We start from the raw sequence: 21,527 nt of genomic DNA, 5'->3' as shown, positions 1-21,527 counted from the left end.
GATGACATACCCTAAGAATTGTATCTGTGAGCAATGGAATTCGCATTTCTCCAGTTTAATGTACAGGTGATTTTCCCTCAGCCGGGTAAGTACGGTCTTGACGTGCTCCTGGTGTTCCTGTAAGGAATCAGAAAAGATTAGGATATCGTCCAGATAAATCACCATGAATTGGTCCATGATATCCCTAAAAATATCGTTAACTAGATGTTGGAAAGCCGCGGGAGCGTTACAAAGTCCAAAAGGCATCACTAGGTACTCAAAATGTCCATACCGACATCGGAACGTGGTCTTCCACTCGTCTCCGGGACGTATGCGAAGTAGATTATATGCCCCACGGAGATCCAATTTGGTGAATATTTTTGCCTGTTGGACCCTCTCCAATAGCTCAGGAATCAACGGTAACGGATACCGGTTCCGGATGGTTATTTTATTCAGTTCCCGGTAGTCAATACAGGGTCTCAGAGTCCCCTCTTTCTTTTTCACGAAAAAGATGGGTGCCCCTGCTGGTGAGGTAGACGGGCGAATAAATCCCTTGGCTAGGCTCTCATCAATGTATTCTTTTAGTGCTTCTAGCTCAGGTGCCGCCAACGGGTAGACATGGCCAAACGGAATCTCCGCCCCTGGAAGTAAGTCTATGGGGCAATCATACGGTCTATGCGGGGGAAGCCGATCGGCTTTTCTTTTGTCGCATATGTCAGCAAAGTCATCATAAACCGGGGGTAGAACAGGTACCTGTACAGTGCCCTCCGCATTCGGTGTTACTGGAACCGGAACAGTTGGACTAATGGTCGGACCACTCTGCGGTGGGAAGGTTATTTCCTTAGTTTCCCAATCGATGACCGGATTCGTAGACCGTAGCCACGGAATACCTAAAATAATCGGAAAATGAGGAGAAGAAATTATCATGAAAACAAGGGTCTCCTGCTGACCTGGCTTCATCACGCATTCTAGCGGTACTGTTTCCCGATCCACTGGTCCAGAGCTTAACGGAGATCCGTCTACCGTCTCCATGGTAACCGGTGAGGATCTTTGCTGAGTCCGGATACCGTGTTTCCTGGCAAAAGAGGAGTCCATGAAATTTCCCCCTGCCCCAGAATCTATCATTGCAGAGGTAGGTATTAGATGCCCCTCCCACCGGATCTGAATGGGGAGCGAGCAATGGGTATATTTCCCTTCTGAGTCCTTCGGTGAGGTTGACATTACAGTCAAGGGAAATACCGCATCCAAGTGCCCACTTGCCTCAGAGATATCGGACTCTGCGTCCGTGTTGTCACACTCTGCCATGGCTGCCAATACCTTATTTGGGCGATTCGGACGTTTCGGGCAGTCGATCAAGAAATGATCCGATTGACCGCAATAGAAACACAAACGCTCACGGAGCCGGTGTTCGCGACGTTCGTTGGTCTCTCGCTTTTGCAGAGAGTCCACTTGCATAGGAACGTCCTCGGCCTCCCGTGGTGTCCTGAGAGCGGGTTCTCTAGAAGGAAACGCAAAGTTGTTTACACGGTTTACAGCTGCCCATTTTTCCTGTCTACGCTCCGTCAAGCGGGTATCAATACGCACACAGTGCTGGAGAAACAGGTCAAAATCCCCTGGAGATTCGGAACGAGCTAACTCGTCCTTGATGGTACCGGACAAACCTTTTCTGAATACAGACAATAATGCATTGTTTCCCCAGTCGGTGTCTACCACTAACCTCTTGAACTCAGTGGCGTATTCAACGACAGAACGCTTTCCCTGATGTAAGGAAAGGAGAGCCGATTCAGCGGTAGCACGGCGATTCGGTTCATCAAACATTTGCGCCATTGCGTTCAGAAAGTCATCCAGGTGATTTAAACGGATGTCCCGACTCTCTATCATAGGATTAGCCCAAGCCAGTGCTCGTGAGGTTAATAACATGATTATACATAACACTTTGGACCGGTCAGAATGGTAATAATCAGCATGTACATCAAAAAACAGTATACATTGGTTCACAAATCCACGAAACTGACTACGATCACCATTGAAACGGAATGGGGGTAACCTAGGCATACCGGCAGCTGATACGGACGTAGTGGGGACGGCTTCCTGAGCCTCCACTCTGACTTGCAAATCCTGAATAGCCGGACCCAGTACCTGGTGATCATGGCCCAGCTGTGCCTCCACATCTCTGAGTTTAGTTTGCACCGCCTCCATCTCCTGCTGCAAGGAGTTGATCATGGAAAAGAGCTGATCTACTCGTGTCTCAGTCATTGCCCCAGCGAAATCCTCTTAGGGCCTGAGTATCATGTAATACTACTGTATGTTCTGAGGATTTCGATTGCGTTAGGGCAATGACAACAGAGACGAGTTCTTGGTACAAGATGTTATATAATATGTCACCACGGTAGATACACAACGGGAATAAACACAGTAAAACAACACACAAAACGGAGCGAAGGGGATTCCCGGGGCCACGCACCGGACTCCCCCAGGGAGACCACCAGAGCGAACCCCTGTACAGGGACTGTCCGGCAATCAACCCCGGAAGGCCTAAATGTGCGGCAGCCGGTACACAAGGGGCAAGTGGTATAGTCCAGGAGTGTCCGTACGGGATGATTGTCCAGAGTGGTTACGAACCGGGCAGAGTGCTGATCAAAAGACGGCAGACGGAGTCCGGGCACAGCTTGAAGAAAACCGGGTATGGTCCAGAGTCGGTCGGTAGAGTTTCAGGAGAATCCAAGGCAATCAGGAAGTAGAAACAGCAAAGCAGGAGCACACAGCAAGCAGTATTCTCAGGCACTGGACTGGGCTGAGAGGCGGCCTTTTAAGCAGCTGGACAGGAAGTAGGGCAACAGAACCTTAAACTCCATGTTAACTGAGGGCAAGCTCATTCAAAAGAGAACTGGAAAACCTGGAAACCTGACACCCTGAAAGACAATCTGCTTGTGTGGAGTTATTCTGCGCCTTGTGGTTCTACACCTCTACACAGGGCCCTGGGGCTTGCCTCACTCTCAGGAGGCTACTACACCCGACTGCACCCACCATCAGCCCCAGGCATCCCTTAACCTGCAGTGGCGGTCCCCACTGACCGCAATTCTGAGAGTGGCGTCACGACAAATAGAAGATTTCCTACCAGTGACAAGATCCAGCCGAGTGGAGTCCCTGAAGGTAATGCACCGACACAACACCTGTGGGGCTTCACATCTGGCGTCACGAACAGGATAAGGACTAGACCTGTCCAGACAGGTGACCATGTGCCTGGGCGGTCCGCTTAAAAAATTGGAAGCGCCGCCATATTGCCACCATGAAAAGCGCGCTGAAAAACAACAGCAGCCCGCGCTGGGAGAAGTTACCGCCCACGAAGAGGTGTGGCTACCCAGAGATCCCCTGCAGAGTCCTGACCTCGCAAGTGAAGAGAGCGGAGGCGTTCAGAGACGTCGGGACAGAAAGGGAGCCAGAAGCCTGCTGCTGGAAGAGGCAGAGCAGAAACTGAAGAGCCTGCTACTGGAGGCAGCGACGAGTCCACTGCTGGGAAATCGTGCAGAAGAAGGCGCAGAGGAAATGGCGTCTGAACGCAGAAACCCAGAACCAGGCTCCGCTGCCTGGTGGTATCGGAAGCTTGCCCAGTTCTGCGACCGACTGGAGACCCGGGTCGTAGAGCAGATCAGAGAGGAACGCATGGAGCTTCTGGAGATGGCTGCAGCGGTTCAGGCCTACGAGGGGAGAGCCACGCGACGAGTGCCAGACCGAGCGGCGACGACTCAGACCCCGATGGTGCCACCGATGGGTGAGTCCAGTGTTGCCCCTGCCAGCGCGAGTGCCCCGACCCCTGCTGCCACGCCCGCGGTCCCTGAAGAGGCGCCCGGCGCGGCAACGCTGAGCCGGGCCGCAGCCACGCCAGGTGCGGCCCGCCAAGCCCAGGCCGCCGCAGCGATGCCCTGCTCGGCCCACCAAGACCCGGTCCCTGCAGTAACGCCAAGTCCGGCCCGCAAAGAACCGGCTGCCACCGCGACCATCATCCATGCCGCGGGTGTGACGCTGACCCAGGCCGCCGCCTTGCTAGGCCCGGCCCGCCAAGACCCCACCGCAGCAGCGACGCTCATCCACGCCGCAGGCGAGGTGCTGAACCAGGCCGCAGCCACGCCAGGTGCGGCCCGCCAAGCCCAGATCGCTGCAGCGACGCTCAGCCCAGCCTGCAAAGATCCCATCGCAGCTGCGACGCCGATCCAAGCCACGACAGCGACGCCAATCCAGGCCGCCGCAGCGATGCCCTGCCCGGCCCGCCAAGAACCGGCCACAGTAGCGACGCCCGCTAAGCCGCCCGTTGCAACAGCGACGCTGATCCAGGCCGCCGCCATGCAGGGCGCGGCCCGCCAAGACCAGGCCGCCGCCATGTCAGGCGCGGCCCGCCAAGATAAGATTGTATCACCGTTTACCCCGGCCTGCAAGGCCAGAGCAGACATCGCTCCCCAGTCCAAGGAAGTCCCTGCTAGGAAGTCCCTGATAGGAGAGGACCCCGCATACTGGGAGCTGAAGGCTAACCTAGAGTCCCAGTTCCCACAGGAGATGGTGGACCGGTATCTGCTCCCTCCACATACCCCCAGGAGGATTCCGGCAACTCTTGCAGCAACTACGCCAAAGAGTCCCCCGCCTGGGCCTGCTGAAGAACATCCATCCCCAGCACTGCCACGACAGGAGTGCTCAGAAGAACTAAGGGGGCGGGGAGGACAGGAAGCTGAGGAGCTGACCCCGGAGCCATCAGCAGTGGATCCATGCCCAGAGCCAGAGATGTTGCCATATTCCCGCTGGGATGAAGAAGACCCGATACCCTCCGCTGAAGAAGATCTGCCCAAAAGCCTCACCTGGGAGCTTGTAAGCTGTACCCCGCAGAATCCAGTCCGCAAGACACGGCGCCGTAGCAGAACCCAGTCTTTCCCGGCACCGCAGTCCCCAGAGCAGAAAGATGAAGTCACGGCCAGAGACTTGGAAGAGAAACGGTCTTTAAGGAGAGCCAAATCCCAGGTCAGAGGTCCACTTTGTCGAGGTGTAGTAGAAGATTTCAGCCTAAAATCAGGATACGGCTTCATAGTAGCACCTGGTATGAAAGAAGGCATTTTTGTCAACAGAAGAGACGTTAGAGCCCATTTGCCCAGAGGACATCCTGGAAGAAACCTACGGATGGGAGATTCAGTGGAGTTTACCATGCATCAAGGAGAAAGAGGCTGGTATGCACTCGATGTAACACCATGTCCTAAAGAAAAAGAAACAGACACGGAAGAAGAAAGGAAAGACAGAGATAGAGAAAGAACAGACAAAGAACCCACTGATGAGACCACCACGGATGATGAAAAAGATCGAGAAACCAACAGGTGCCGCAGCCCTACAGGCCCAAGCCCTGGTGAGGAGGAATCTGCATAAAGTAAAGTACAACAAGTTACTGTTTTGACCAGTTTGAAGTTTTGCAACGTTACTGTTTAAGAGATGTGCCCACATAAACTAATGTGAGAAATGAACCTTAAGGCTATGAACTGGCTATAGCCACAAACTCTCGCAGTGTAAATAGTTACACCAGAGGCACCACCACCAGAGCCAGCCTGTTTAGGGGCTTGGCTCATCTGCAACCAGGGAGCACGTCCGTATATAGGGCCTTGGCTCACCTGCAACCAGAGAGCATGCCTGTTTATGGGGCCTGGCTCTCCACCACAAAGAGGGTACCTGGTCAGCACCAACTGTGGAGGCCGCCTCTACATCCTGCCAGAAGAGGCTGAAGGCGCGGCTCCACCAGGCCAGGTATACCCTGAAACCACCAGCCCATGAAAGCCGCCTCTACATCCTGCCAGAAGTGGCTGAAGGCGCGGCCAACGAGAGAGGGTTTTGGGTGGGTTAACGGACTTGTGGGTGGAGGGTGGTGATGTATGGTACCTGGTGGTTTTAAAATGTTTTACCATGTTTTAATGTTTTATGCATTTTAAAATGTTGTCTTGCAGCCCGAGGACGTGCTGGTGATAACTAAGGGGGAATGTGGCGCCCCTGACCTGGTCAGGCACCACTGAGTACTGCACCCATGCTGGGGACAGTGCAACACAGGTAATCCAGAAGGCTGACCGAGGTGTGACTACACAGGCGCATAGTGATCAGGTCTCACACATGTACCTTTGAGAGGACCCCTGGGGATCCCAGGAGGGGGAAAAGCCTTCACCTCCACTGGAATAGTGGAGGGGGCCAAAAGCCTCCATCTCCAATCAAGGGGTGTGGTGGAGAGCCTGGTTGCTAGGTGGCGTAGGCAGGCACAAGGGGAAAAGAGAAGGAGGAGTAAACAGTCTGAAGCAGAGTGTGGAGGAGTGAGGAGCATGGAAGTGGAGCTCAGACAGGAGCAGCAGTGAAGGTCCCAGGAGTGAGCCGGTTTAGTGCAGAGTCCAGGGAGCTCGGAGGAGAGCAGACCCCTGGGGCTGTTGCAGTCTAACAGCGCCCGCGCAGTGGCTACCGACGGGGGAGAACGGTCACCTAGGAGTGCTACCCGAAATCCATCTTCAGCTAAAGAGAGAGCACGGAGTGGGAAGTAAGGAGACTGCTAGGGAGTACCAGGCCCAAACGGGCGGCAGATCCCGGAGCGGGGATAGATCCACCTTTCCTTGCTAAACCTGCCGGTGTGGGGCCCTCAAAGCCCACACCACAACACCCAAAAGCCGCAGCCACGTAGCCACAGTTAGGGCCCATAGTTCACAGGAGGCAAGTAGCTGGAGTGATCTGGTCCAGGCGACAAGCAAACGGCAACCGAAGGGGAGAGAGGCTTCAGCAACTTCCCTGGGTGACCCCCATAGGGACTAAAAGTCGGGGTTACCCCAAACCACCAAGGGCTAAGGAAGGCGAGTCGGTAGTCACCATCATTAGTCAGCCGGAAGGATACCTGGTTCCAGCCTGGTTCATCCCAGCTACGCCCGGGTTACTCACCCTGCCATCTAAAGTGAGTAAAACCCCTGAAAGACAATCTGCTTGTGTGGAGTTATTCTGCGCCTTGTGGTTCTACACCTCTACACAGGGCCCTGGGGCTTGCCTCACTCTCAGGAGGCTACTACACCCGACTGCACCCACCATCAGCCCCAGGCATCCCTTAACCTGCAGTGGCGGTCCCCACTGACCGCAATTCTGAGAGTGGCGTCACGACAAATAGAAGATTTCCTACCAGTGACAAGATCCAGCCGAGTGGAGTCCCTGAAGGTAATGCACCGACACAACACCTGTGGGGCTTCACACTTGCATTTAAAAACAGCACGTGTGTGGCAGTCGGTGGCAGGGTACAGGTGCGCGTTTTGCACAAACTATTATATAACGCACAAGTCTAGTGTATAATACACGTCAGTCAGCAGTGTCTGATAGTGTCAGACTTCTCAGTAATTGTCGCTCCTAAAAACCAGTTAGGTTCTTATTGCGTCCGTGCTTGCATTTAAAAACAGCACGTGTGTGGCAGTCGGTGGCAGGGTACAGGTGCGCGTTTTGCACAAACTATTATATAACGCACAAGTCTAGTGTATAATACACGTCAGTCAGCAGTGTCTGATAGTGTCAGACTTCTCAGTAATTGTCGCTCCTAAAAACCAGTTAGGTTCTTATTGCGTCCGTGCTTGCATTTAAAAACAGCACGTGTGTGGCAGTCAGTGGCAGCGTACAGGTGCGCGTTTTGCACAAACTATTATATAACGCACAAGTCTAGTGTATAATACACGTCAGTCAGCAGTGTCTGATAGTGTCAGACTTCTCAGTAATTGTCGCTCCTAAAAACCAGTTAGGTTCTTATTGCGTCCGTGCTTGCATTTAAAAACAGCACGTGTGTGGCAGTCGGTGGCAGGGTACAGGTGCGCGTTTTGCACAAACTATTATATAACGCACAAGTCTAGTGTATAATACACGTCAGTCAGCAGTGTCTGATAGTGTCAGACTTTTCAGTAATTGTCGCTCCTAAAAACCAGTTAGGTTCTTATTGCGTCCGTGCTTGCATTTAAAAACAGCACGTGTGTGGCAGTCGGTGGCAGGGTACAGGTGCGCGTTTTGCACAAACTATTATATAACGCACAAGTCTAGTGTATAATACACGTCAGTCAGCAGTGTCTGATAGTGTCAGACTTCTCAGTAATTGTCGCTCCTAAAAACCAGTTAGGTTCTTATTGCGTCCGTGCTTGCATTTAAAAACAGCACGTGTGTGGCAGTCGGTGGCAGGGTACAGGTGCGCGTTTTGCACAAACTATTATATAACGCACAAGTCTAGTGTATAATACACGTCAGTCAGCAGTGTCTGATAGTGTCAGACTTCTCAGTAATTGTCGCTCCTAAAAACCAGTTAGGTTCTTATTGCGTCCGTGCTTGCATTTAAAAACAGCACGTGTGTGGCAGTCGGTGGCAGCGTACAGGTGCGCGTTTTGCACAAACTATTATATAACGCACAAGTCTAGTGTATAATACACGTCAGTCAGCAGTGTCTGATAGTGTCAGACTTCTCAGTAATTGTCGCTCCTAAAAACCAGTTAGGTTCTTATTGCGTCCGTGCTTGCATTTAAAAACAGCACGTGTGTGGCAGTCGGTGGCAGGGTACAGGTGCGCGTTTTGCACAAACTATTATATAACGCACAAGTCTAGTGTATAATACACGTCAGTCAGCAGTGTCTGATAGTGTCAGACTTCTCAGTAATTGTCGCTCCTAAAAACCAGTTAGGTTCTTATTGCGTCCGTGCTTGCATTTAAAAACAGCACGTGTGTGGCAGTCGGTGGCAGGGTACAGGTGCGCGTTTTGCACAAACTATTATATAACGCACAAGTCTAGTGTATAATACACGTCAGTCAGCAGTGTCTGATAGTGTCAGACTTCTCAGTAATTGTCGCTCCTAAAAACCAGTTAGGTTCTTATTGCGTCCGTGCTTGCATTTAAAAACAGCACGTGTGTGGCAGTCGGTGGCAGCGTGAGGCTCCATATTGTCCCTGGATAGAGACGTGCATGATGGCCTGTAAACATGAAGTGCCCATTGTAAGGAAGTGGGTCTATTGTAGTATAGCCCTTAGGCAGGGCAGCCAAAAATTGGGAGGCTCCACATTGTCCCTGGATAGAGATGTGCATGAGGGCCTCAAAACATTGTTCCCATTGCAAAGGAGCGGGTCTCCTGTCGTTGTAATGCCCATTCAGAAAGAATGGGCGAAAAAATTTACCACTGGGGGTATACCTGAAACAACGGCTTAACTATTGTAACGGTCACCATGATGGCGCATGAGGAGAAGGAGGAGCAGTCCAGCGATTAGCCAAAGTCCAGAAGTGTGTTACCATGGGTGAGTGGAGGTACATGGCAAATTCCCGTTACAAACTTTAAATTCCGCTGTAATTAGCTGTTGGTGTGTGTGGTGAAGTCTGGCCAAATCCAACCCTTGTTCATCTTGATCAGAGTCAGCCTGTCAGCATTTTCAGTTGACAGGCGGGTGCGTTTATCTGTAATGATTCCACCTGCGGCACTAAAAACACGCTCTGACAAAACGCTAGCGGCAGGGCAGGCCAGGACTTCCAAGGCGTAGAGAGCCAATTCATGCCACGTGTCCAGCTTGGATACACATTAATTGTAAGGCACAGAGGAATGTCGGAGTACAGTTGTTTGATCTGCAAGGTACTCCTTGAGCATCTGGGCAAACTTAGGATTTCTTGTGGCACTACCCCTCACCTCAGGGGCTGTGGTATGTGAGGGGCTGAGAAAACTGTCCCACATCTTAAAGACTGTTCCCCTACCTCTGGCGGATTGGACTTGTGCCCCTCTCGGCTGTACGCCTTGGTTGTCCACTGATTCCTGACCTATGCCGCTAGCGTTTTGTGAGGGGAATGCTTTGCCTACTTCCGTGACTATGGCCTTCTGGAACTGCTGCATTTTGCCTGACCTCTCCGCCTCGGGAATAAGAGACATAAAGTTCTCCTTTTAGCATGGGTCTAACAGTGTTACCAACCAGTAATGATTGTCGGCCAAGATGTTCTTAACGCGAGGGTCACGAGACAGGCAGCTTACCATAAAGTCAGCCATGTGTGCCAGACTCTTAACAGCCATCACTTCAGTATCCTGACCAACACGATGACTGAACATGCTGTCCTCCTCCTCCTCCTCCTCATCATCTACCCTGTCCTCTGGCCAGCCACGCTGAACCGAGGATATGACTGCATGTCATATCCTCAATTTGGCCAGAGAGTTGCTCCATGTCTTCATCCTCCTCCTCGTCATAGTCCTCCACTGCACGTTGTGATGAGACGAGGCTGGGCTGTGTGTTATCATCACCCACACCCACTACTGTTTCTTGCTCAAACTCATCGCGCTCCGCCTGCAATGCATCATGGTTGTTTTTTGAGCAGAGACCATTTTAGAAGGCAGAGAAGCGGTATGGTGACGCTAATAATGTCGTCATCGCCGCTCACCATCTTGGTGGAGTCCTCAAAGTTTTGGCGGATGGTGCATAGGTCGGACATCCATCTCCACTCCTCAGGTGTTATGTGTGGAGTTTGACCCATTTCCCGACGGCTTAGGTGATGCAGGTACTCAACAACTGCCCTCTTCTGCTCACATATCCTGACCAACTTGTGCAGAGTTGAATTCCAACGCGTGGGGACATCACACACCAGTCTGTGTGCCGGAAGATGCAAACGGCGTCTTAAGCCGGCAAGGCCGGCTGAAGCATTAGGTGACTTTCGAAAATGTGCAGACAGGCGGCGAACTTTTACCAGCAGATTAGACAGCTCTGAGTATGACTTTAGAAACCGCTGAACCACGAGGTTGAGCACATGGGCCACGCATGGAACATGTGTCAGCTGGCCTCGCCTCAAAGCCGCCACCAGGTTCCGGCCATTGTCACACACGACCTTTCCTGGCTTTAGGTTCAGAGTTGTGAGCCAGTGATCTGCCTGCTGTTTCAGAGCTGTCCACACCTCTTCTGCATTGTGGGGTTTGTCACCTATGCAGATTAGCTTCAGCACTGCCTGTTGCCGCTTCGCCGAGGCAGTGCTGCAGTGCTTCTGTGTCGCCCTGGACAAGCCAGGGGCCACAGAGCACAACACTTAAACACCCCACACTCCCTGCAGGCATATCATAGTCAACACAAAATCTTTGTTGCCTTCCCCAGGGGCTGTTGTCCACACCAGGGTGTGGAGCCAGGCGGTTGGTCTCCACCCACCGAGGAGGAGGGAAAACACAGGCAGTGAGAGTTAAGCTAAGGAAGTGGAAGGAGGAAAGTAGTAGAGAGGAGAAAAGTGACAGCAAAGAGCCTGAAGTTGGTCCGGGTGTGTGGCCCGGACAGGACAGCAAGGTTGGCAGGATGTGGTGACCGTCTGCAGTGGAGGCCGATTGGAGTCTGCCGTAAGGACCGTGGACGGGTGGTGACCCGGCCGTACCGGACCGGTATACAAAGAGAAGCCAGCACCATTGGCAGAGGACTTTCGGATCCCGGCAAGGCTTGGTGTCGCCGTGAATTTGCCAAATCCGTTAGTGAAGGGAACCTCAGGGTTTCCAAACAGCCAAGTCCAGATAGAAGGCAACCGTACAACCGTGAAGGGGAGACACAGCCACCGCCAAGGGCAACCGTCTCCCAGGGCCAGCGCCTGTGGGCAAAAGGGGCTCCTCCGGCCCATATCCAGGTCGGGGAGCGGGTTACCGTTGGGAAACCATCACTACCAACACTTAACTTAGGTGCAGGGAGAGACAGTCATCACTAACCTGCAGGGAGGAACAACCGCAGCCGTCCGAGTGACCCGTCCATCCAGCCACTTGTTTTACCGTGAACTGTGTCATCATCATTGGGCTGAGTGAGTACCTCCGTGCCGTGCGGCACAGCGCTGCCCCTGCGACCCTGCACCTCATCAGGCCCCGCAACCCGCCTGTCATCCATCTCTACCCCATCACCAGGCCCCGGGACAACCAACCCCCCTACCCATGGAGGGGAGAAATAACAACAAAGCTGCTCCCTGTCACAGGCTCCCGGGATCCCCGTCCAGAGCAGCGGTGGTGTCCACACAATCACCACAACCGTGGGTGGCGTCACGGACAATATCCCCAAAACCCAAACCACCCCTTTTCACTCACGGGCGAGTAGCGCCGCTCGAGTCCCCAGGATCCGGCCATCGCTCGAGCCAACGAGCAGCAGCAGCCGTAGAGCAGCGTCAGCCGGACCCGAGCAGTGGGAGAGCGCAGCGTCCCCTCCTCCGCCCGCGACACTTCCAGCTTGGGACTGGTGTGGAGGGTAAAGTGGATCAGGATGCGCAGGAGGAGGAGGAGGCTGAGGAGCATGACATTCCGGAGCTGTAGAGTGTGTGTGAAACCCTGACTGAGGTAGGGCCTGCAAAACTTGGTGTGTGAAGGACGTGTTCCGTCCCTCGCTCAGACTGGGTCCCAGCTTGCACAATATTAACCCAGTGTGACGTCAACGAGATGTAGCGGCCTTGCCCACATGCACTTGTCCACGTGTCTGTGGTTAGGTGGACTTTGGCTGAAACAGCGTTGTTCAGGGCACGTGTGATGTTTTGTGACACGTGGTTATGCAATGCGGGGACGGCACACCGGGAGAAATAGTGGCGGCTGTGGACCGAGTAACGTGGGACAGCTGCCACCATCAGGTCGCGGAATGCTTCTGTCTCAACTAGCCCAAAAGGCAACATTTCCAGCGCAAGCAGTCGCGAAATGTTAGCATTTAGAACTGTGGCATGTGGGGTGTTGGCAGTGTATTTGCGCCTGCGTTCAAAGGTTTGCTGAATGGATAACTGAACGCTGCGCTGGGACAAGGACGTGCTTGATGATGGTGTTCTTTCTGCGTAGGCAACTGCAGGTGCAGGAGTGGAGGAGGCTTGTTCGCAGGCAGCATGGACAGGGGATTGGCTCGCATGCACAACCAGCGAAGACGTAGCAGTGACATCAGCAAGCACTGCTCCTCGACTCTGTTGTACTTCCCACAAAGTCGGGTGCTTGGCTGACATGTGCCTGATCATGCTGGTGGTGGTCAGGCTGCTAGTTTTGGTACCCCTGCTGATGCTGGCATGGCAGGTGTTGCAAATGGCCTTTTTAGAATCATCTGGAGCCAACTTAAAAAACTGCCAGTGTCAGAGTTCCGGGTTTTCCAGTTTTCTTTTGAAAGAGCTTGCCCTTTGTTAACATGGAGTTTTCTGTTCTGTTGCCCTACTTCCTGTCCATCTGTTTAAAAGCCGCCCCTAAAGCTTAGTCCAGTGCCTGAGTATACTGCTTCCTGTGTGCTCCTGCCCTGCTGCTTTTGGTTCCTGATTGTTATTCGGATCCTCTTGGAAAACAACCGACACCGACTCTGGACTTCATCTGGTATCATCTAGCTGTGCCCGGACTCCGTTTGCCGTCTTTGGTCGGCACTTCTGCCCGGTTCCTTCCGTTTAATACCACTCTGGACTCACATCACGTACGGACATTTTTGGACTTACCTATTGCCCTTTTGTGTCCCGGCTGCTGTGCATTTAGGGCTTCTGGGGTGATTGCCAGACAGTCCCTGTATAGGGGTTCGCTCTTGGTGGTCTCCCTGGGGGAGTCCGGTGCGCGGTCCCGGGAATTCCCTTTCGCTCCGTCCCTGGAAGGTATTTCCTGTATTTATGTTCTACTGTGTTTTTGTTCCGTTTATGTACATATTTGCTGGTTGCATATTATAAACGTCTTGCACCAAGAACTCGTCTCTGGTTGTCATTGCCCAAACGCAATCGAAATCCTCAATACATACAATAGTATTACAGCCAGACTCGGGAAGACCTAACATTTGTACAGGCACCTTGTGTCGTGTTGTTCCGGGGAACAGTTGCCTGACGTCTGCCTGGGGCCACCACTCTGCTTCTTACTGCCTGTTGTGATGCTACGCCTCCCTCCCCCTCTGCACTGCTGTCCTCGCTCTGCATATCCTCCTGCCAGGTTGGGTCAGTTACTGGATCATCCACCACGTCGTCTTCCTCTTCCGCACCCTGCTCCTCCTCCTGACTTCCTGACAATTGTGTCTCATCATCGTCCACCCCTTGTTGAGACACGTTGCCAACTTCGTGAGAACGTGGCTGCTCAAATATTTGGGCATCTGTACATACAATCTCGTCATGGCCCACTTCAACAGGAGCTGGCGAGAAGCCAGAATTTGTGAATGGAAACGTGAACGAACAGCTCTTCCGAGTGTCCAAGTGTGGGATCAGTAATGTCCGTGGACGTGTACTCGGCCTGGTGGTAGGAAGGAGGATCAGGTTCTGAAATGTGCGGTGCAGTATCACGGCTACTGACACTTGACCGTGTGGAAGACAGAGTGTTTGTGGTGGTGCCAATATGACTGGAAGCATTATCCGCTATCCAACTAACAACCTGTTGACACTGGTCTTGGTTCAAGAGCGGTGTACTGCTGCGGTCCCCAAGAATTTGGGACAGGACGTGCGAGCGACTAGATGTGGCCCTTTGTTGTGGCGAAATTAGAGCTTGCACACAACCTCGGTCTCTGCCTGCACCACCATCACGTCCACTTCCTTGTTCGTTGACAACGCCCTTGCGCATTTTGCAATGCTGTGCTGATGTGTATTCACTACTTGTGCGTTATATCCAAGTTTTTGCAAAACTCACACAAATGCAGCGGAAAGCTGCCACCAACAGGCACACACGTGCGGTTTTTAAATGCAAGCACAGAGGCACTAAGAACCTAACAGGTCTCTATCCAGGGACAATGTGGAGCCTCCCAATTTTTGGCTGCCCTGCCTAAGGGCTATACTATAATACACCCACTTCCTGACAATGGGCACTTCAGGTTTACAGGCCATCATGCACGTCTCTATCCAGGGACAATGTGGAGCCTCCCAATTTTTGGCTGCCCTGCCTAAGGGCTATACTACAATAGACCCACTTCCTTACAATGGGCACTTCAGGTTTACAGGCCATCATGCACGTCTCTATCCAGGGACAACGTGGAGCCTCCCAATTTTTGGCTGCCCTGCCTAAGGGCTATACTATAATACACCCACTTCCTGACAATGGGCACTTCAGGTTTACAGGCCATCATGCACGTCTCTATCCAGGGACAATGTGGAGCCTCCCAATTTTTGGCTGCCCTGCCTAAGGGCTATACTAAAATACACCCACTTCCTTACAATGGGCACTTCAGGTTTACAGGCCATCATGCACGTCTCTATCCAGGGACAATGTGGAGCCTCCCAATTTTTGGCTGCCCTGCCTAAGGGCTATACTATAATACACCCACTTCCTGACAATGGGCACTTCAGGTTTACAGGCCATCATGCACGTCTCTATCCAGGGACAATGTGGAGCCTCCCAATTTTTGGCTGCCCTGCCTAAGGGCTATACTATAATACACCCACTTCCTGACAATGGGCACTTCAGGTTTACAGGCCATCATGCACGTCTCTATCCAGGGACAATGTGGAGCCTCCCAATTTTTGGCTGCCCTGCCTAAGGGCTATACTACAATAGACCCACTTCCTTACAATGGGCACTTCAGGTTTACAGGCCATCATGCACGTCTCTATCCAGGGACAATGTGGAGCCTCCCAATTTTTGGCTGCCCTGCCTAAGGGCTATACTATAATACACCCACTTCCTGACAATGGGCACTTCAGGTTTACAGGCCCTCATGCACGTCTCTATCCAGGGACAACGTGGAGCCTCCCAATTTTTGGCTGCCCTGCCTAAGGGCTATACTACAATAGACCCACTTCCTTACAATGGGCACTTCAGGTTTACAGGCCATCATGCACGTCTCTATCCAGGGACAATGTGGAGCCTCCCAATTTTTGGCTGCCCTGCCTAAGGGCTATACTATAATACACCCACTTCCTGACAATGGACACTTAATGTTTTGAGGCCCTCATGCACGTCTGTATGCAGGGGCATTGGTGAACCTCACAATTTTGGACTGCCCTGGCAAAGGAAAATACTACAAAGACTCACTTCCTCAAAATGGGCACATTAGACTCAAGAGGCCTTCATGTACGTCTCTTCTCAGGGACATCGGAGTGCCACACAATGTTTTCACGTAAAATCTTTCATGTATTAATCTCAAAAAGTAACATACACCAGCTCTATCTCACTATTGGGTATGTGCCCTTAACATTTCCGCCATGAAAAATCATTTTGGGGTCATTTTGGAAGGTTTTCTGGTGAGTCCGTAAAAATGGCGTAAAACGCGGACAAAATTGTTCACAGCTGTGACTTTTCAGTGATAAATGCTTCAAGGAGTCTTCCCCATGCTGTTGCCATGTCATTTGAGCACTCTTCTGAGACTTTTGTGACATTTTTAGGGTTTCTCCATGCTGCCGGGGGGTCATTTCACAAAAATACTCGGGTCTCCCATAGGATAACATTGGGCTCGTTGCTCGGCCCGAGTACACGAGTATCTTGGGAGGCTCGGCCCGAGCTTCGAGCACCCAAGCTTTTTAGTACTCGCTCATCACTAATCTCCTTGCCTGCCCAGTCCAAATTTTCTAGCATGCAGCTCCTAATGCTGCCACTGCATAGTCACGCCAGTCACACATCTCCTGGCTGCACACTGTGTTCCAAAGTGCTAGATAGTACTACTGATGCTGGGAAATGTACTCTCTTGAGGGTACACAAATATGAAGCAGCTTTCAAAATAGGACTAAGGTTTGAAAGGAATGGTAACAACAAGCCATAGCTTCTTCACTGTGAAAACATTACTAGATTACATCTCTTTTGTCCCCTTAAAAATGGGACCATTTTTGGATAACTTAGTAAAAAGCCTTTGTATAAGCCTAAAGGCCCTATCATACACAGAGATAAATCTGCGGAAGATCTGTGGTTGCAGTGAAATTGTGGACAATCAGTGCCAGGTTTGTGGCTGTGTGCAAATGGAACAATATGTCCATGATTTCACTGCAACCACAGATCTGCCAAAGATTTATCTCTGTGTGTGATGGGGCCGTAACCCTTTTAAGACTACTAAATCTTTTGCGAATGCCGCAAAAAATATACATTTTTATTATACACTCCTACTTGAGAGGCCATTGCTTTTGCATATTGAAAACAGTGCACCTGTTTTGTTGTTTTGTCTAAGTTAATGATCAAAAGAGAAATGTAAATCACATCAACATTTATTGACCTCCTGTCCTGAGGGTACCACAAAGGAGTGTGGTCCCTCTTATTTATGGTGTCATGTGATTGCAGCACAGGACTACATGTACACTTGCAAAGGTTAATACTGCGGGCCTTGCACATTCTCCTTGATCAGGTGCTGCTAAGGTTAAGTAGTTTGTCTGGTCTCCTAAACTCTGGTTGAAATCTGGAATCAGCTGTTCTGTGTTTACTAATTACGACTGTTATAAAGACTCTTCTCTCAGATCAGGCAGTAGCCAGTAATAGTTTTTGCTTAGCTTAGCCTCTAAAGGGAACCTGTGAGTTGTGATCCAGGAAGTCATTTTGGGACCATACAATCATAGAATGGTAGCGTTGGAAGGGACCTCAAGGGCCATCGGGTCCAACTTCTGCTAGTGCAGGTTTTCCTAAATCATCCTAGCTATTTGTTTATCCAGCTTCCGCTTGAAGATTTCCATTGATGGTGGAGAGCTTACCACCTCCTGTGGTCGCCTGTTCCACTCTCTGACTGCCCTCACTGTCAGACAGTTTTTCCTAATGTCTAATCTGTATTTCCTTCCTGCTACAAAGTCTCCTCTCAGCCTCCTAACTAAACTAAACATTCCTACTACAACTTGCTCCAATGTATCGATGTCTTTCTTGAATTGTGGCACCCAGAACTGTACACAGTATTCTAGGTGGGGTCTGACCAGGGCAGAGTATAGGGGAATAATGACCTCTCTTGATCTAGATTCAATGCTTGTCATGTTACATGCCAGAATTTTTTGGGCCTTTTTAGCTGCAGCACCGCATTGTTGGCTCATTTTGAATCTGGGATCCACTATTATGCCCAAGTCCTTTTCCCCTGTGCTATCGCTTAGTTTTGGTGTTTGCTGCATGGAAGCTGTGTTGTGGCTTTTCTTCCTTACCACCCTTACTCCCCACATTTGTATTCAAGTTTGCCTTCTTGCTTTGCATCATTTTTTCCGCAACTACATCAAACTACAGCACTGTATAGTTACACCTTGAGCTACAATACCTCATTTAATGCACCCCTTAATCTTATCTTGGCAGCAGCTGTCTAACCTTGGTTACTACAGTTACTTTGGTATTTATTAATCTTTTTCTCTATAAAAAATAGATAGGGTACATTGGCATATTGCTAGGAGTTTTCCACTACAGATGTCAGCAATGAATCTGCAGCAAAATATGCTTATTCATCAAGATTTGCTTTGGTTTTGCAGGAGACTTGACTGTTCGCTTCGATATTTCTTATAGCTTTACAAAAAATTGCTTGTCAAATATTTCAGTGGAAACAACCAGAAATATTACATTATTTATTAGGTATGAATGAATGAATGAATCATTATACAGTGTGTCCACCCATATCCTGTCCACCGCCATTAACTTGAGAACAGCAGCAGCTATAGGCATAGAAGTGGTGTCTAGTTATAGTAATGTATCCATGCGCTACGCAATGAAACCACCTATAGCTCCACCTGGTGGAAAACAACAGAGATGGCATTTTTATCTCAAAAATGGAACGAGATAGAGAAAAAAATGAATTAAAAAATTGTAGGGCATCATCAATTCAATACACATCGACACCCTGCATACAGAAATGCTATGATATGAAACCCATGACCCCCCAAAACATTGAATGCTGGTCACGCATATGGCGCTCATTTAACTTTGATGCTCAAAGTGGCCACCGTCAGCTGCAATGCACATCTGGACTCTGCACAGTATACTGTATCTTGCTGCACGTTGTGCAATATGGTAGGTGACATGTTCGCACAAGAATCTGTGATACATCGTCGTAGGTCCTGCAATGTTGGTGGAGGAGTTGCATACACCTGCTGCTTGATGTGACCTCACAGAAAGAAGTCCAATGGGGTCAGGTCAGGTGAGCATGGAGGCCACTCCACACAGCCACCATACCCAATGACTTGTAGGAAGGTCTCCATGAGGTATCGCTTCACGTCCGCAGCCTTGTGCGTTTTACATGTTCTAATCATAGCATTTCTGTATGCAAGCTGTCAATTCGTATTGAATTGATGATGCCCTACAACTTTGTAATTCCCTTTTTTTCTCTATCTCTTTCCGTTTTCGAGATAAAAATGCTAACTCCGTTGTTTTCCACCAGGTGGCGCTATAGGTGGTTTCATTGCGTAGCGCATGGATACTTTACTTTACCTAGACACCACTTCTATGCCTATAGCTGCCGCCGTTCTCAAGTTAATGGCGGTTGACAGGATATGCGTGGACACACTGTATAATTGACCACGTATTTTATTATGAACAAAGAAGTCACCTTAAAACGTTAAATAGGACTCATTCCAAAAATTTTTATAGTGATACCCAATAGTAGGAACATCCAATATAAGATTTTCCTGTGCTTCATATATGTCAGCATCAGAAGGAACCTCAGTCATTCAGTCATAGGACACAGGGGAAAAATTCTGCTGCAGACATCTCAATGGATATTCTTAAGATTTTTCATCAAATAATGCAAGATCCCTGAATTCTTGCCTCTGCATATTCTAGAAACCGCAAAGATCTGGAGTACATTGTGGGACATTCTGAAGAAGACTTTTGTGTTTTACTCTACCATTGAATTTCAAATATTTCTTGTTTTCCAGTAAAAAGTTTTCGAGCAGCGAATATGACGTTTTTATTTCGAAGACTGTACAAAACTGGATTAAGTATTGGAATCAGCACAGTGTTAAGAAGAGCTACGGCCTTTTTATTATGAGACTTATCGTCTGGGGTAGGTATGATATAAACACAGACCAGACTCAGATAAAGCATCAGGATAACCGTAAGATGGGCCGAACAGGTGGAGAAGGCTTTGCGCCTTGCCAGTGCCGTCTTCATCCTTATTATGACAAAAATGATGGAACAGTAGGAATATAATATTAATACAAAAGACATCATACCAAGAATTACACCTTCACTAAAAATAATAGTCATCACCTTTGAGACGTCGCCACAGGAGAACTTTAAAAGTGGCATCAGGTCACAAAAGAAGTGGTCAATCTCCCTACGTGAGCAGAATGGAAAAATGGAAATCACGCCAGTGACCGGAATGGGGTCAATAATGCTGATAAACCAACTAACTCCAGCCAGGAGGACACAGACCTTTTTGTTCAGGATACGACTGTAATGAAGAGGATTGCAGATGGCCACGTAACGATCATAGGACATCACTGTCAAAAGGAAGTAGTCTAAGCATTGGAGGGCAATGTAAAGATGCATTTGTATCAAGCACTGCAAGAAAGAAATTGATCTCAGGCCAAGAACGGTCAAGAGAAACTTAGGGAGGATGACAGAAGTCAAACAAATGTCCAGAAAGGACAAATTGCACAAGAAGAAATACATGGGGGTATGAAGATTTCTATCTGAGACAATAATAAGTATAAGAAACATGTTCTCCAAGAGGCAGAAGAAATATATCAACAAGAAAATACAAAATATGAAAATTTGTAGGTCGGGATATTCATAAAAACCCAACAAGAGAAATCCATATTTTGTTATATTCTCCGACACCATCCTAAATGGATGAGAAAATAAAAGAAATGTTTACATGGACAAAAAATGTGAAAAAAGAAGAATGAGCCTGAATTTACCGGTACTCTGTGTTTTTTGTTTAGTTTACCAGTATAACAACCTCCATCTGCTTCATGCAGCGAGTCCGTCGGAGGCTTCCATCCAAGTAGCCAAAACAGTATTCAGATTCCCCCCTCCCAATGTAGTTATTCACTTAAAAAGGGCAAAAAAATCTAAAATATGAAAATTTTGTCTCCATTTGAAGTTTTGCAAAAGTGCGAATACCATTGTTTAGTTTTGAAACTGAGGTCCCTGATGGAGTGTAGTGCAGAATATGATGTGTATGTGGCCTTAGTGAAGCAGGAATAGAGGAAATACAGTTATGGACAAAAGTGTTTTCAGCCTTGAATTTTTTCCAGAAATTGAAATATTTCTCCAAGAAAATTATTGCAATTACACACATTTATTTCCTTTCTGTGTATTTGAACAACAAAACTGGACTTATTACTGCCACTTCAGAGCTCTCCACTGCTTTGTTTCCATCCATTTCTGGAGGCTTCTTGAAGTATGCTTGCGGTCATTGTCCAACTGCAAGATCCAAGACTTAGGCGGGCTTTGCATGTTGTGACATCGCAAGCCAATGCTGCGATGTCGCACGCGATAGTCCCCGCCCCCGTCGCAGCAGCGATATCCTTGTAATAGCTGCCGTAGCGAACATTATCGCTAAGGCAGCTTCACATGGACTCACCTGTCCTGCGACCGTCGCTCTGGCCGGCGACCCGCCTCCTTATTAAGGGGGCGGGTCGTGCGGCGTCACTGCGACGTCACACGGCAGGCGGCCAATAGGAGCGGAGGGTCGGAGATGAGCGGGATGTAAACATCCCGCCCACCTCCTTCCTTCTGCATATCCTACGGAAGCCGCGGTGACGC

The 21,527-nt window shown here is 49.8% G+C and overlaps 2 protein-coding genes across 4 annotated transcripts in view; one reads left to right on the top strand and one right to left on the bottom strand.

Moving 5' to 3' along the window:
• Window positions 1–21,527, top strand: part of LOC142310731 (ovostatin-like) — a 215,987-nt gene that overhangs the window by 30,918 nt on the left and 163,542 nt on the right. The gene's annotated exons all lie outside the window — the stretch shown is intronic.
• Window positions 19,656–20,255, bottom strand: LOC142312598 (olfactory receptor 2T27-like). The gene has a single exon (XM_075351589.1). The coding sequence runs from the start codon at window positions 20,253–20,255 to the stop codon at window positions 19,656–19,658; it is 600 nt and encodes a 199-aa protein (XP_075207704.1).

Source organism: Anomaloglossus baeobatrachus, chromosome 5 (genome assembly GCF_048569485.1).
Source record: "Anomaloglossus baeobatrachus isolate aAnoBae1 chromosome 5, aAnoBae1.hap1, whole genome shotgun sequence".
Lineage (NCBI taxonomy): Eukaryota > Metazoa > Chordata > Amphibia > Anura > Aromobatidae > Anomaloglossus > Anomaloglossus baeobatrachus.
The sequence above is the reverse complement of the archived record's forward strand: the minus strand, read 5'-3'. Positions and strand labels throughout refer to the sequence as shown.